The sequence below is a fragment of the Hirundo rustica genome, unplaced genomic scaffold (assembly GCF_015227805.2).
Source record: "Hirundo rustica isolate bHirRus1 unplaced genomic scaffold, bHirRus1.pri.v3 scaffold_184_arrow_ctg1, whole genome shotgun sequence".
Classification (NCBI taxonomy): Eukaryota; Metazoa; Chordata; class Aves; order Passeriformes; family Hirundinidae; genus Hirundo; species Hirundo rustica.
In genome coordinates, this window is record NW_026690255.1 from 346 (window position 1) to 16,824 (window position 16,479).

Below are 16,479 nucleotides of genomic sequence, written 5' to 3' on the forward strand. Positions count from 1 at the left end.
CTCGAGAGTTTGTGATAGATAAGGATAATAAATTTCAGAGTGAGACTTCAAAAACATCTGAGTTTTATTCACCCTGACCTTGGAGCGGGAAAGCGCCAGGAACTCCAACAGAGGAGGGTGTCTGTTTTCAGTGGGGAAACTCAGGAATCTATGACTGCTAAAGTAAAAGAAGAAAAACCCCTCTTTTCCCTGAGTGCAGCCAGTTCTCCAAGCCAAGCAGGTCCCAGGTGAGTGAGGAGAGACAGGATGGGGTTGGGGGATGTGGAGCAGGGTTGTCCACACTGGGTCACACCTCAAGGCACAGCTTCTCTCAGCAGGCCAGACCTCCTGAGGAGAGACCCTGGGTCAGTGTCAGTCACTGAATGCTGTAAACACCTCTGCGCTAAAGAGGAAAATTCACTATGAAAATAGGAATGTGGATTTCTTAGAAGCTCTTTGAAATATTTCTCCATAACTCTAGGAAAAAAGACTTCCTAATGAACTGTGCCAGACCAGAGAGAAACAAAGTCACAGCCATGGTTTGTCAGGACTTGTGTGATCCTAATGAGCCCTGTGGTGCATTTGGTGTTGAGCCCTGGAACCTCAGGGCCTGAGAGGAGATTGCACAAACCTTTCCAAGAGTCAGAGTCAGAAGAAAAACCCAAAGTATCTCAAAGCATCAATGGGTCCCACTGAAGTCCCTTCCCAACACAGGCTTCTCACGGAGTCCTTGGAGGAGAGAACTGGAGGCCAGAATTGCACAAAAGCCTCTCAAAGACTCAGTGTGGGAAAGAAAATCCGAAGTACCTTAAACACCTTGAGTATCTCAAAGTATTAATGAGCCCCACTGAGTGTTGTCCCTGGCTAAGAATCTCTAGGGACTCATTAAAGAAGATAATTGGGGCCAATTATTGCACAAACCTCTCAGAATCAGTGTTAAAATATATATATATATATATATATCCTTAATAAACCTTGAGTACCCTGAAGTATTAATGAGCCCCACTGAGTGTTTTCACTGGCTAAGAATCCCAAGGGACTTGTTAAATCAGATAACTGGGCCCATGATTGCACAATCTTTCTCACAGAGTCAGTTTGAAAAGGGAAACTTCCTTAAAACAACTGAAGTACCTTGAAGCATTAATGAGCCCCACTGTGTTGTTCCTGACAAAGCCTCTCAAGGGACTAATTACAGCAGATAATTGGAGGCCATCATTGCACAAACTTCTCAGAAACTCCAAAGCAAAAGCCAAACCCAAAGTCCTTTGAAGAACCTGCAGTCCCTGGGAGCATTCAGGAGCCCCCCAGGGCCATTGCTGACCAAGGCTCCCCAGGGACTCCTTCCAGCAGATCCTTGAGGCCCCTGGGATGTGAGGGGGATGCTGAGGGCAGCACAAGGGGCTGACAGTGCCCAGCCTTGCTGGGGCTGTGCCAGGAGGCCCCAGGGCCTCAGGACAAGGTGTCTCCTCACAGCCCTTGGTGGCACAGAGGCTGCTGTGCCCCAGGGCACCAAGACTTGGCTTCTCTTTGTCCCCACCTGTCATCACTGCCTCCAGTTCTCTGCTCTGCCTGGGGCCTGGGGACACTTCCTCTGTCCTGTTCCTCAGTGGAACCTGTTAAAATTTCAAGAAACTTTGGAGTTGGATTCTGACTGGGAGCTCCTGAGAGGTTTCTTCAGCTCCCTCTCAGGGCCTGATGTTCAGGGCCTCAGCACAAAGCCCCAAGAGGGTCATTAAAGTCCTTGTGCTGTGTCTGTGCTGCTGAGCTGGGCCGGGCTCCTGGCACAGAGGCAGCTCCTGGCAAGGGCAGCGCTGCAGAGAGACAGCTCTGCCCAGGAGCAGCTCCTGAGCACAGCCCAGCAGGGCTGGGGCACTGCCTGCAGCCACCCCGGGCACAGCACACAGGCACAGAGAGCTTCAATCACTCAGGGCTGGGAAGGAGCTGAGAAGTGACTGAGGGAGAATCACTCCCAGCCCTTGGCACAGGAACCTCTGGCTGCAGGACACAAGGCAGCTGCAGCTCCTGCAGTGATCTCCTAAAGCTGGAAAATCCCAATGGCTACAGACTCTGTGAGTACATTCTCTGATTATCTCTTGTGGAGAGCAGCCAGGGGTGCCCAGGGCTGTCCTGCAGAGCAGGGTGCTGCAGCCCAGGGCGCTGTGCTGGGCCAGGGACTCTGCTGCCTGCCAGGGACAGCTCTCAGCCGGCCCGGGGAGCTGCTGCCAGCGCTGGGGAGAAGCTGTGGGGGGAAGGAGCCGCCCTGAGCAGGGCAGGTGCTGCTGCTGAGAGGTGCTGTGTGGGGCAGGGCTGCTCCCAGCTCCAGACCAGCCTGGGCACAGCTCCGGAGGACACTTGCCAAAAGAAGGTAAGCCTGGGATTGCTGTAAAGATCAGGAGCTTTCCTGAGAGTGTTTTCGATTTCCTGCTTGGAGAAGGCTGGGAAAGCTGGGGTGATGACAAAAAGATTTTTGCTTTTTACACAATTTTCATATATTCATAGCTATTCTAACTTCTATTATATAGCTATAAATCTGTAATCCGTAGTTAACTCTATTCAACTACTATTACATACTTATATAACAATAATCCTTAATTAACTGTAGTACGTTACTCCCTTTCTCTTAGATTTTAGAACAATAAGCTGACCTCCGAAACACATTCCTGAAATACCGTATAATCTTATTATCAGGAAGAGAATCTACAGGAAGAACATTTTGTTTTTTAACCACAGGGTGATCAGTCATAAAACAAGCAGGGCAAAGAAGCCCATGGTCCTATTCCAATGGATTTACCCACGGCTGTGTAACTGGGGCAACTGAATCTCCTATTGGATGTTCCTGTAAAATATACAAATTAATCAACCTTAATAAATTCTTGCGATCTAGGGCCGGGTATGCCACTCCCCTGATATTGTCACTGTCACCTGGTGCTCTCAGGGAGGCTCTGGCATTTGCAGCAGCTGAGTCAGGCACTGCCCTTGGGATTGCTGCCAGGCAGCTGTGTCCATGGGAATGGGGTGTCCAAGCTTGCCTGTCACCTGTGGGGCTGTGGGCAAAGGAGTCCATGGGAAAGGGGAATGAGCTGAGCCCCCTCCCTGAGATCCCATCATGGGGACACCCAGGGATCTCCTTGCTATGTCCTTCCAAGCTCTGAGCTGCCCTCCTGGCTGCAAATCTGTGCCACAGCCTGTGGGGGTTCCCTGAATGTCCCACGGGGAAGTGCAGAGATGCCAGAGCTGAGGAAATGCTGTTGGGTTTGCCAAGGGAGCCGTGAGTGTCCTTGGCAGAAGGGGGTGCTGAGCCCTTGGCCAGAGACCTTTGGAGAGGGTGAGACATTCAGGGATCCCTCTGCTCTGGGCAGGGTCTGGTTTATCCCAGGGTGACACAGGAGTGTGATTGTGCTCTGATTACAGCCAAAGGTGCAAACCCAGGGCAGTTGGGAACAAGCCCATCCAGCTCCTCACCTTCCCTGAGCCACAGGGAATCCTTTGCTTCTCACACCTCTCAGTGGCAAACTCTGAGTGCAGCAGAAATGCTGGGGATTTCTGACCATAGAGAACCAGGAATGATGTGTGGGTAGTAAAAAGTCCCTACACCTCCTCCCTGGTATCCATGTCCTTTGGACATGGGAGTGCAGATGGGAACAAGCCTGTCTGCATTAGGAGTGATGACAGTGACAAATCCTGAATATCCAGCCTTGTCCCTCTGCCACATGGCCACAAACCCAGGGCAGTGGGGCAGGGATGGCTCCTGGAGATCCCCCACGCACAGGCCTGGCTGCTCCTGGCACACTCAGACAGCACAACTGGAGCTCAGGCAGGGACCTGGGTGAAGGTTTTCCCAGAGCAGGAACAAGGGTGGATGGGTCACAGCAGGACAGTCTACAGGGAATGGCCCAGGTTTGGCTCAAAGCAGCCTCTGCTGACTTGTCTCTGTCCTTTATCCATGAACAGGTCCCCATGGCCAGCCACAGCAAATGTCCAACAGCAGCTCCATCAGCCACTTCCTCCTGCTGGCACTGGCAGACACGCGGCAGCTGCAGCTCCTGCACTTCTGCCTCTTCCTGGGCATCTCCCTGGCTGCCCTCCTGGGCAACGGCCTCATCATCAGCGCCGTAGCCTGCGGCCACCACCTGCACACGCCCATGTTCTTCTTCCTGCTCAACCTGGCCCTCACCGACCTGGGCTCCATCTGCACCACTGTGCCCAAAGCCATGCACAATTCCCTCTGGGACACCAGGAACATCTCCTACACAGGATGTGCAGCTCAGCTCTTTTTCTTTTCCTTCTTGATGTCAGCAGAGTACTATCTCCTGACCATCATGTGCTACGACCGCTATGTGTCCATCTGCAAACCCCTGCACTACGGGACCCTCCTGGGCAGCAGAGCTTGTGCCCACATGGCAGCAGCTGCCTGGGCCTGTGCCTTTCTCAATGCTCTCATGCACACAGCCAATACATTTTCCCTGCCCCTGTGCCATGGCAATGCCCTGGGCCAGTTCTTCTGTGAAATCCCACACATCCTCAGTCTCTCCTGCTCCAAATCCCACCTCAGGGAACTGGGGCTTCTTGTATTTTCCATCTCTTTAGCATTTGGTTGTTTTTTGTTCATTGTTTTCTCCTATGTGCAGATCATCAGGGCTGTGCTGAGGATCCCCTCTGAGCAGGGACAGCACAAAGCCTTTTCCACCTGCCTCCCTCACCTGGCCGTGCTCTCTCTGTTCCTCAGCACTGTCATGTTTTCCTACCTGAAGCCGCCCTCCATCTCCTCCCCATCCCTGGATCTGGCCCTGTCAGTTCTGTACTCGGTGGTGCCTCCAGCCCTGAACCCCCTCATCTACAGCCTGAGGAACCAGGAGCTCAAGACTGCAGTGTGTAGGCTGATGACTGGATGGTTTCAGGAACATTAAACTGCTGGGAAATTTCTGCAAATCACTTGTAATAAAAGTCATCTTTGATACTTCTTGTTGGTTTCATTTTGGAGGTTCTTTTTCTTTCTTTTTCTTAATTAATCTTCTCCACAAAGATATGTCACAGTTTGTGCCATTTCTCATTTTGTTTCTCTCCACCTTCCCTGTGGCCACAGACTGTGCCCATGAGGGTCTGCGCTGTTGGTGACTTTAAAGGAACTAAGGGATCTCTCAGCCAAGTTTTCTGCAGAGATCCCCCTTTTGTTCCCTCCTCTGGAGCTGGAGCAGCAATGTCTGTATGCAGAGGTGGGGGCAGATCCGTGCTGGCACAGCAGCTGTGCCCAGGAGCAGCAGCACACAAAGACCTTCCCAGTGCTGTGCCCTGGGCCAGGAGGGATTGTGCCACCAGAGCTGAGCCTAAATTTCTTCTCTCAGGCAGCTTTAGGGCACAGAACATGGAGAAGGCAGAGCTGCCTCTCAGCTTTCCCCAGTCCTCCAGAAGAATCCTGTGTGTGAAGCAGCCTGAGAACAGGGCTTACGTGTGAGGGGAGGGGAATTCAGAGCTCTTTTCTCCCCTGTGGGCTGAGGGTCTGCATTTCCAATGGCCCTGCAGCTGCCAAAGGGGCCTTTTTTTCTCACCTGAGAACAGTTCTTCTGAAAGCCTGTCCTAAACCTGCTTATCCTCCAAATGTGCCCGATGAGTCCTCATTTTTTTGCAGCCACAGGTCTTTCGTGCGTGCAGGTGTGAGTACTGATGGATGGAACACCTCTGCTGGGGAGAATTTCTCTTTTTCTAGTTTGTTTTTCTTTTGGGGTTTTGTTCGGGTTTTTTTGGTTGATTTGGTTTATTTTCCTGTTCTTTTGTTTGATTGGTTTTGTTGATGTGGAGGAGAGCTCTTTTATTCTAGGTTTTGTGGGGTTTTTTCCTTTTCTTTTTTTTCAGTTTCAGTTCTTTTTTTAGGTGGTGGGAATTTTTGGTTTTGTATGGGATTATTTGCTTTTTTTTTTTTTTTTTTTTTTTTTTTTTTTTTTTTTTTTAACTTCCCCATCCAGACCTCGGCAGAGCTCTATAACTCTATCTGACACTTGCCTGTGGCACTGTGGAGGTGGCCAGGGGGACCTTCCCCGAGCTGTGTGCACAGGAATGCACATCAGCCCAGGCCGGGGGTGCTCAGTGCCCGGTCAGTTTTGCTGTCTGGCTGTGGCTCTGGACGCTTCCCTTGGAGCGTCTCCAGGCAGGGAACGTTGGAGCTGTCACCACCGTGGTGTCACAGAGAGGGGAACGCTGGGGCTGTCCCGCTCCTGCCCCGGCCCCAAGAGCTCTGCCAGCGCCTGGAGGAGACACAAAGGCTGAGCCCAAGGGTGAGAACTGCAGAAGGGGCTGAGCTGGGAGGGAGGCAGCGGGATCATGGAGTCCAGGCCCTGGCCCTGCACAGACAGCCCAACAGTGGCAGCCTGGGCATTCCCGGGAGCGGTGTCCAAAGGCTCCTGGAGCTGCGGCAGCCTCGCAGCTGTGACCATTCCCTGGGGAGCCTGGTGAGTGGTCAAGCCCCCTGTAGGGGAAGAAGCTTTTGCTGGTCTCCAGCCCGCAGCTGGCCTGGCCCAGCCCCAGCCGTTCCCTGGGGTGCATTCCCTGCTGGCCCCGGGGCAGAAGTCTCAGCTGCCCCTGCTGCTGTCCCTGGGCAGGAGGCGCAGCCCCCGGGGAGCTCTGAGCTCCGTCTGCTGGGCTGCGGCCGAAGCGAGCCAGTGCCGGCAGAGCTCTGGGGAAAGGTCCCGGCCCTGGCTTGGGGCTGGGCCAGTGGCCCAGGGAGCAAATCAACTTGCAGCTGCTGCCCCAGAGCAGGGAAGAGCAGGAATTGCTGGCTGGGAGAGACTCTTGCCAAGGGCCTGCAGCGCCAGGACACAGGACATGGCTGGACACTGCTTGGGGCCAGGGTGAGCTGGGATGTGGGGATGGACTTGTTCCCTGGGAGGGTGGTGGGGCCCTGGCACAGAGTGGGAGGAAAAGCTGCGCCTGCTGTGGAATGGCTGGAAGTGTGCAAGGGCTGGTTGGAGGGGACTTCCTGCCCAGAAGGCATGGGATGGGATGGGGCAGTGTCATGTGGGGATTGCAGTGTGGGGGTGGTAGGAAAGTTGGGAGAGGTAGGGATTGCAATGGGGGGATGGGGTGGTTTGGGCTTTTGGAGTAGGGGAGTAGAGGGAGGGAAAGCAAGAAGCAGTTTTTGAAGGCTGCTGGTGCTTTTAGGAATTTTGGGGCCTGGAAGTGACTTGTGGGAGGTTGCCATGAAATTGGGAAGGCTGAGTTTAAGATGCTGTGCTATGCAGGGCTGAGGTAGAGTGGCAGTGATTTTGGGAGGGTAAGGGGGCCTGCTCCCAAGAAAGAAGTAAAGAAAGAAAGAAATGAGAGAGAAGGAAAAGAGGAAGGAAGGAAGGAAGGAAGTGTTTTAAATAAAGCTCTAGATGTCTAATTTTATAAGCAATCAAGTTCAATTTAGCAGCTATGTAATTTTATTTAAGTAGCATTTTATAATCAAGCATATACAAAAATTTGGCAGTGATTAATTAAAGATAATTAATGTTCAGATAAAGCATAAGCAGAAAGGATGGGGGCGGGGTGAGGGGGGGGGCGGTTCTGACCATACCTCACGTACAAAAGAAAATAATCCAACCTAAATTTATACGCTGTATGCTAATACATATTCATTAATATTTCCTGTGAATCTCCTATTTTCAATTCTTAAAATATACGTCACTGTACTAAATAGTGCATGCTGCGCTTGTTGTTAGGGGGTCCTCTTGGCTTTTTGGTGGTCTTCTTCAGATGAAGGCTCATCATCTTCTTCGTTTCCTATGAATAACCTTACTGGTTGCACGTGTGCTCTAAGTTTTGTGTTATACATAACTAAGCATTATGTTCCAAAAAGTAGTTATTTCATGGATCAAACCACCACCCATACTCGCTGCCTTGGAACAGTCCCAGCTTTGTCCATCTCAAGGTCAGTTCTATCTTAAGACATCCTGTATCCCATAACATCTGCAAAGGGCCCATCTCCCTACCTTGGAGTAGTCTCAGCTTTGGCCAATCCAGCTTTGAAACTCTTGCTTATCTCAAACTGCATCCTGTATCTTATTTTTCTCATGTAGCATCTGCCAAGGGGCCCATCTGCTTTGTAACACTAATCACATCTACTTTTTCCTTTACAATTTATAACAAATATTTTCAAAAATATATATTTTTAAAATATTGACTTGATTACAATTAGCATGAATCATTTTCATTTAGTACATATTTATAGTTTGAGATCCGCAATGTCCGATTGATATTGATCCTCAACACATTAAATGCAAACTAATTAAATATGAAAATCAAGACCCTTCATGGCTGACAATCAGTCAGACTTTGCCCCCATTCACTCCCCACCATTTCCCTCATCCAACCCCTGGCACTCCTGTGGATCAGAAATGATGTGGCCAGCAGGAGCAGGGCAGTGATTCTTCCCCTGTGCTTGGCACTGGTTGGGCAGCACCTTGAGTGCTGTGTCCAGTTCTGGGCCCTCCAATTTAGGAAGGACATGGAGGGGCTGGAGTGTGTCCAGAGAAGGGCAGCAAGGCTGGTGAGGGGACTGAAACACAAGCCCTGTGAGGAGCGTCTTATGGAGCTGGGGTTGTTTATCCTGGAGAAGAGGAGGCTCAGGGGAGACAAGGCAGTGTCAGGGTGCAGGTTGGACTTGATGATGTCCAAGGTCTTTTCCAACCGTGCTGATTCTGTGATTCTCTGAAACCACCCTTGCAGCAGTTGCAGGATGAGCCCTGGGCCTCCTCTCCAGAAGCTCCAGCAGCCCAGGTGCCTCAGCTTCTCCTCACAGCCCCAAAGCCCATCCTGTCAGTCCTGCAGAGCCTCTGCAGCTCCTCCAACTTGTCCAGAACAGGGAGCCCCACAGCCAGCCACAGCAGCCCAGATGTGCCCCCCTGGCCTGTGGTGCCTCTGGCAAGGGAGCAACACGAGGCACTGCAGGAGCCTGCAGACAATTCCTGAAGCACTTGGAGGATGATCCTGCTCCACAAGGGATGTTCCCATGGTGCCGGGAACTCAGGAACTGAAATGGGGAGTGGGGCCAGGGAGGAAAGGGCAACCAGGGCTGGGCTGTTTACAGGGGAGGAAAGAGGGATGGGCAATAGGAAGGAATTTGTAGCAGGAAGGGTAAAGACAGCCAAGGTGCAGCAAAGGAAATGCTCAGGACATTTTGGGGGTGGCTGCCAATCAGCCCTGACTCTGAGCAGCAATGTCTGCAGTGGCACAGGAAACTCACAACTCATGGGAAAAAGACTTTCTGGCTGAATTCAGAGGCCACCACAAACCTGAGTGGTTTCCCTGCTGTCCCCCAGCCCTTCCTGGCCCCAGGGGCTGATGGCATTTGTGCTCCCTCAGGTTCATCTCCCCACACCAACACCATGGGGGTGCTCACGCCTGCTCTGGGCAGTGCAAACAGGGGCTCCTGAGCCAGTGCTGCCGTGTCTGTGCCTGCAAGGATGCGGCACCTGTGTGAGCTGGGGGAGAGGCCAGGGCTGCAGAGGGGGGATGTTGTTGGCAGGTGCATGAGGACGCTCTGGGACGCTGCCCTGGGGTGTCCAGCGCAGTGGGGATGGATCAGCCCCTGCTCTGCTGCTCCTTCCCATCTCCCCCAGGGACCTTGCAGAGCCCCAGCCATGCTGTTTGCCCCCAGCCTGCCCACGGCCACCCTGGGGCTGCTCACGGGGCTTTTCTCTGCTGAGCATTGGCCTGGGCGTGTTCTGGAGAGAGCCTGGGCAAGGAGCCTGGAGCCCCCAGGCCCTGCCCTGAGGCGTCAGCGCTGCCCCAGCAGTGCCCATGGCCTGTCCCTGCTGCAGCCCCGGCACTGCCACCCCCAGCACTGTGCCCGGCCCCGAGAGCACTCAGGCCCTACAGCAACACCAGGGCCAGGAGGGCAGCGGGGCAGGGGCATGGGAGCAGCACTGGCAACACCAAGTGCTGCTGCTCCTGGGCACAGCTGCTGTGCCAGCACTGATCTGCCCCCAGCTCTGCACACAGACATTGCTGCTGCAGCTGCAGAGAAGGGAACAAAAGGGGGATCTCTGCAGAAAACTTGCCTGGGAGATCCTTGAGTTCCTTTAAAGCCACCAAGAGTGCAGCCCCTCATTGACTCAGTCTGTGGCCTCAGAGAAGGTGGAGGGAAAGAAAATTGGAAATGACACAGACAATGACATTGCTTCTTGGACGAGAAAAAAGGAAAACAAAGAAAAAAAACCCTCCAAAATGAAACCAACAAGAAGTATCAAATATAACTTTTATTACAAGTGATTTGCAGAAATTGGCCAGCAGTTTAATGTTTCTGAAACCATCCAGTCATCAGTCTCCAGACTGCAGCCTTGAGCTCCTGGTTCCTCAGGCTATAGATGAGGGGGTTCAGGGCTGGAGGCACCACTGAGTACAGAACTGACAGGGACAGATCCAGAGATGGGGAGGAGATGGAAGGGGGCTTCAGGTGTGAAAACATGACAGTGCTGAGGAACAGGGAGACCACGGCCAGGTGAGGGAGGCAGGTGGAAAAGGCTTTGTGCCGTCCCTGCTCAGACGGGATTCTCAGCACAACCCTGAAGATCTGCACATAGGAGAAAACAATGAACACAAAACCACATAATGCTAAACAGGCACTAACAGCAAGAAGCCCAAGTTTCCTAAGGTTTGACTCTGAGCACGAGAGCTTGAGGATGTGTGGGATTTCACAGAAGAACTGGCCCAGGGCATTGCCATGGCACAGGGGCAAGGAAAATGTATTGGCCGTGTGCAGCAGTGAATAGAGAAAAGCACTGGCCCAGGCAGCTGCTGCCATGTGGGCACAAGCTCTGCTGCCCAGGAGTGTCCCGTAGTGCAGGGGTTTGCAGATGGACACATAGCGGTCATAGCTCATGATGGTCAGGAGATAAAACTCTGTTGTAGCACAGAAAACAACGAAAAAGACTTGGGCAGCACATCCTGTGTAGGAGATGGTCCTGGTGTCCCAGAAGGAATTGTGCATGGCTTTGGGGACAGTGGTGCAGATGGAGCCCAGGTCGGTGAGGGCCAGGTTGAGCAGGAAGAAGAACATGGGCGTGTGCAGGTGGTGGCCGCAGGCTACGGCGCTGATGATGAGGCCGTTGCCCAGGAGGGCAGCCAGGGAGATGCCCAGGAAGAGGCAGAAGTGCAGGAGCTGCAGCTGCCGCGTGTCTGCCAGTGCCAGCAGGAGGAAGTGGCTGATGGAGCTGCTATTGGACATTTGCTGTGGCTGGCCATGGGGACCTGTTCATGGATAAAGGACAGTGACAAGTTAGGACAGGCTGCTTTGAGCCAAACCCATGCCATTCCCTGTAGACTCTCCCGCTGTGACTCACCCACCCTTGTTCCTGCTCTGGGAAAAGGTTCACCCAGGTCCCTGCCTGAGCTCCAGTTGTGCTGTCTGAGTGTGCCAGGAGCAGCCAGGCCTGTGCATGGGGGCTCTCCAGGAGCCATCCCTGCCCCACTGCCCTGGGTTTGTGGCCATGTATCAGAGGGACAAACTGGACATTCAGGATTTTTCAGTGGAATCACTCCTAATGCAGACAGGCTTGTTTCCATCTGCACTCTCACTTCTAAAGGACATGGAGAGCAGGAAGGAATTTTAGCCATTATTTTCCTGCCTACACATCATTCCTAGTTCTCTGAGGTCAGAAATCCCCAGCATTTCTGCTGCACTCAGAGTTTGCCACTGAGAGGTGTGAGAAGCAAAGGATTCCCTGTGGCTCAGGGAAGGTGAGGAGCTGGATGGGCTTTTTCCGAACTGCCCTGGGTTTGCACCTTTGGCTGCAATCAGAGCACAGTCACACTCCCGTGTCACCCTGGGATAAACCAGACCCTGCCCAGAGCAGAGGGATCCCTGAATGTCTCACCCTCTCCAAAGGTCTCTGGGCAAGGGCTCAGCACCCCCTTCTGCCAAGGACACTCACAGCTCCCTTGGCAAACCCAACAGCATTTCCTCAGCTCTGGCATCTCTGCACTTCCCCGTGGGACATTCAGGGAATTCCCAGAGGCTCTGGCACAGATTTGCAGCCAGGAGGGCAGCTCAGAGCTTGCAAGGACACAGCAAGGAGATCCCCGGGTGTGCCCATGATGGGATGTCAGGGAGGGGGCTCAGCTCATTCCCCTTTCCCATGGACTCCTTTGCCCACAGCCCCACAGGTCCCAGGCAAGCTTGGACACCCCATTCCCATGGACACAGCTGCCTGGCAGCAATTCCAAGGGCAGTGCCTGACTCAGCTGCTGCAAATGCCAGAGCCTCCCTGAGAGCACCAGGTGACAGTGACAATATCATGGGAGTGGCATACCCGGCCCTAGATTGCAAGAATTTATTAAGGTTTATTGATTTGTATATTTTACAGGAACATCCAATAGGAGATTCAGTTGCCCCAGTTACACAGCCATGGGTAAATCCATTGGAATAGGACCATGGGCTTCTTTGCCCTGCTTGTTTTATGACTGATCACCCTGTGGTTAAAAAACAAAATGTTCTTCCTGTAGATTCTCTTCCTGATAATAAGATTATACAGTATTTCAGGAATGTGTTTAGGAGGTCAGCTTATTGTTCTAAAATCTAAGAGAAAGGGAGTAAAGTACTACAGTTAATTAAGGATTATTGTTATATAAGTATGTAATAGTAGTTGAATAGCGTTAACTACGGATTATAGATTTATAGCTTTATAATAGAAGTTAGAATAGCTATGAATATATGAAAATTGTGTAAAAAGCAAAAATCTTTTTGTCATCACCCCAGCTTTCCCAGCCTTCTCCAAGCAGGAAATCGAAAACACTCTCAGGAAAGCTCCTGATCTTTACAGCAATCCCAGGCTTACCTTCTTTTGGCAAGTGTCCTCCGGAGCTGTGCCCAGGCTGGTCTGGAGCTGGGAGCAGCCCTGCCCCACACAGCACCTCTCAGCAGCAGCACCTGCCCTGCTCAGGGCGACTCCTTCCCCCCACAGCTTCTCCCCAGCGCTGGGAGCAGCTCCCAGGGCTGGCTGAGAGCTGTCCCTGGCAGGCAGCAGAGTCCCTGGCCCAGCACAGCGCCCTGGGCTGCAGCACCCTGCTCTGCAGGACAGCCCTGGGCACCCCTGGCTGCTCTGCACAAGAGATAATCAGAGAATGTACTCACAGAGTCTGTAGGCATTGGGATGTTGCAGCTTTAGGAGATCACTGCAGGAGCTGCAGCTGCCTTGTGTCCTGCAGCCAGAGGTTCCTGTGTCAAGGGCTGGGAGTGATTCTCCCTCAGTCACTTCTCAGCTCCTTCCCAGCCCTGAGTGATTGAAGCTCTCTGTGCCTGTGTGCTGTGCCCGGGGTGGCTGCAGGCAGTGGCCCAGCCCTGCTGGGCTGGGAGAAGAGTTGCTCATCAAGAGAAATGTGTTTTTAAGCTCTTCGTGGTTGCCAGGAGCTGCCTCTGTGCCAGGAGCCCAGCCCAGCTCAGCAGCACATATACAGTACAAAGATTTTAATGACCCTCTTGGGGCTTTGGTGGTGTTTACATCAGAATCAATCCCTCAGAGTGTGCTCAAAAAACTTCTCAAGAACGCACAATCAGATTTAAAGTCCAAAGTTTCTTTAACTTTTAATGGGTCCCACTGAGGGACACAATTCACATGAAATTGTCCCCAAGTTCCAGTTAGAGCAAAACACTGGAGGCAGTGATGAGACGTGGGGACAAGTAAGGCAAAGTTGTTTCTAATTCTGAGCAAACCTGGATGTGTTTCATGAATGCAAAGGGCCAAGGCCTGAGCTCCAGCCCCTGCCAAGGCAGATCCTGTCCCTCCCTCCTTGCTCAGGGCTCTTCCCAGGGCACTGGGATGTGGGGATGTGCAATGCCAAAGGCAGGACCATGGGGCAGCCCCTGCCATGCTGCTGAGCAGGGACAAGGAGGCAATGAGGCCCCAGGGCTGCAAGGGTCACTTGTCCCCTCATAGCCTCAGGCCCAGGGCCAGTAGCCATGGCCAAAGTGCTGCAGGAGTTGGCTCTGTCAGGGCCTTTCAGCTGCTGCACATCCCTGTGCCCTCTCCAGCCCAGGCTGTCCTACGGTGTCCATGCCTGTGCCTCTGTCCCTGCAGGCTGTCGTCATCCCCTGGCTGCCCCACCTCGCTGGCCCCTTCCTTTGCTGACAGCTCTGCATCCTGCCTGCCTCTGCCTGGGCACACAGAGCCTTGGGCTGCTCCAGACTGCTTGGGTCATGTTGCACCCTAGCCCTGCCTTGGGAGAGAAATTTCTTTCTCTTTGTGCTTAGTCTGGATTTTCCCAGCTCCCCTTTGCATTATTTTTTTCTTTCTCTGGCTATTTTCTGCAATGTCAAAAAGATCCACCATCTCTGAAACCACCCTTCAAGTATTCCCAGGCCTTCCCTCTGCTTTCCTCATTCTCCACTCCACTGAGCACAGAGTTCATTTTCCCTATATAATGGTCATTTGCTTGAGACCATGGGCAGCTGGAAAAGAAGGCTGATTCTTTTCTGTAGGAAGGAAACCACAGAACCTCATTGTTTTGAAGGCAGATGAGAGGCACTCACCAGAGGCCAAGGCAAGCCAGACCTGTTTTTCCAAAGCAGCTTTTTTTCTGAGAACAACCTTTGGATATATGGGGAGTTTGGGAGCTGAATTTCCATTTCAGCCATGGGTGCCTGTACCAGAATGAAAATTCTCCTCCACAGGAAGGAAAGGGCAGAGCCCCAGTGTTTCAAAGGCTGATTAGAGGCAGCCCCAAGGAGACCAAGGCAAATGCCAGCTAGATCTTTTTGTCTTGGCTGCTTCTGTCTGATAGCAATCCTTGGATAAAAGAGAATTTGGGAGGCCAAATTCCAGTTTTGCCCATGCGTGTTTGGACAGGAAGAACAGTTCTTTTCCATAGGAAGGAGCCCTGTGTTTCAAAGGTAGATGCATTGCTGCAGGCCGTGCCAGGATGTCCCGACAGCAGCAGCTCGCAACTCCTAGAAACAACTGTGCGTGTGCTGGTTTGATTTTCTTCCTAAATATGTCATCACTGAGGTGTTACCAACAACTCTAATTGCGCCAGCAGCTTGTCCATCTTCAGAGCAATCAGAGATTTGCTCTGCTGGACATGGTGGAAGCTTCCAGCAGATTCTCACAGAAGCCAACTCTGTGGCCTCTCCCGCTACCAAAACCAGGCCATGTAAAACAATACAGCCTCAGAGTGTCATAATGGTCTCCAGAATTCCATGAGGCCCCTCAGTGTCACAATGGTCTCTTTTGGCTCCCCAGTGTCAGAATGGCACCTTGGATTCATGAAGCCCTGAAGTACAGAATGGCATCTTGATTCCATTGGGCCCCTCACTGTTACATGAGTTCTTAGTTCCATGGAGCCCTGTAGTGTAACAATAGCCCCTTGGTTCCATGAGGCCATGCAATGTCACAATGGCCCCTTGGTTCCAATGGGCCACAAAGTGTCATAGTGGTCTCCATGGTTACATGAGGGCCCACAATGTTTCCATGGACTTTTGTTTCCATGAGCTTTTGCACTGCCAACAACAGTTTCCTTTGGTTCTGCAGTGTCACCATGGACCCTTTGTTCCATGAGGTTCAGTAGTGTAACATGGACGCCTTGATTCCATGAGGTTCTGTAGGGTCACACTGGACCCCTTGGTTCTGAGGCCCTCCTGTGTAACAATGGACCTTGCAGTTCCATGAGGTTCCTGTAGAGTCACCATTGTCTCTTTGGTTCAACAAGGCCTTGCTGTGCCCCAGTGGCCCCTTGGTTCCATGAGGTTCCGTACTGTCAACATTGATCTCCTTGGTTCCACAGTGTCATAATGGACCCTAGGTTCCAAGAGGTGCCTGGCTGTCCCACAGCCCCTCACAGACTTTTATAGCACCTCCTGGCCCCTCACACCGCCTAACAGCTCATGGCCCCTCACAAATCTTCACAGCCCCTTACAAACACTTTATGGCCCCTCACATGCCCTCAGAGCCACTCAGATCCCCTCAAAGCCCCTCACAGCCCTCATGGCCCCTAACATCCTATGACAGACCCTCACATCCCCTCACAGCCCCTCACAGCCCCTCACAGCCCCACACAACCCCAGGCATGGGCTCCTCCCAAAGGAGAAGGGGTCGGGCCCTGCTTGTTCTCCTTTAATTTCAGTCCCTTCACAGCCATGAGTAAAGAAAGGCTGAAATGGAGCCTTTCCCCAGCGTTTCCCTCGGGGTTCATTGCGGCTGAAGCTCTGTGCTGGCGCTGGCCCCAGCGCGAACATCCCTGCAGCCCCCCAGGCCTTTGCTGTCCCCCCGTGTCCATTCCCTGTCCCCGAGTCCCGCCCGGCTCTGGCAGCAGCAGGAGCCGCAGCGCAGCGGGCGCCGGCCCGGCCCAGCCGGGGCTCCCGGGCAGGAGCAGCAGCAGCGCCGGCCCCTTCCCACCTGCTCCTGCCTCGGCTTCCAAGGGCTTTTTCCAGCTGAATGCTGGAGTAGAGCAACAATCACCCACAAACAGCCCTGATTCCTCAGGGCCCGGCTGTGCTGCCCTGAGCCAGCCTCCAGAGAAAGAAAGGATCGGGTT

At 52.8% G+C, this 16,479-nt stretch overlaps 2 protein-coding genes across 2 annotated transcripts; one reads left to right on the forward strand and one right to left on the reverse strand.

The window, feature by feature from the left end:
- Window positions 1-1,646: 1,646 nt before the first annotated feature.
- On the forward strand, window positions 1,647-4,892 carry LOC120747738 (olfactory receptor 14J1-like). Its single transcript, XM_040053773.2, has 2 exons — window positions 1,647-2,048; window positions 3,931-4,892. Exon 2 carries the CDS (start codon window positions 3,954-3,956, stop codon window positions 4,884-4,886), a length of 933 nt encoding a protein of 310 aa, XP_039909707.1. The 5' UTR covers window positions 1,647-2,048; window positions 3,931-3,953; the 3' UTR covers window positions 4,887-4,892.
- Window positions 4,893-10,244: 5,352 nt separating this feature from the next.
- Window positions 10,245-13,323, reverse strand: LOC120747736 (olfactory receptor 14A16-like). Its single transcript, XM_040053772.2, has 2 exons — window positions 13,085-13,323; window positions 10,245-11,202 (listed from the first exon to the last, which is right to left on the reverse strand). The coding sequence occupies exon 2, from the start codon at window positions 11,177-11,179 to the stop codon at window positions 10,247-10,249; it is 933 nt and encodes a 310-aa protein (XP_039909706.1). The 5' UTR covers window positions 11,180-11,202; window positions 13,085-13,323; the 3' UTR covers window positions 10,245-10,246.
- Window positions 13,324-16,479: the final 3,156 nt, after the last annotated feature.

Bases quoted from the DNA above. Each gene is read 5' to 3' on its own strand.
- LOC120747738 (XM_040053773.2), top strand. From the start codon at position 3,954: ATGTCCAACAGCAGCTCCATCAGCCACTTCCTCCTGCTGGCACTGGCA.
- LOC120747736 (XM_040053772.2), bottom strand. From the start codon at position 11,179: ATGTCCAATAGCAGCTCCATCAGCCACTTCCTCCTGCTGGCACTGGCA.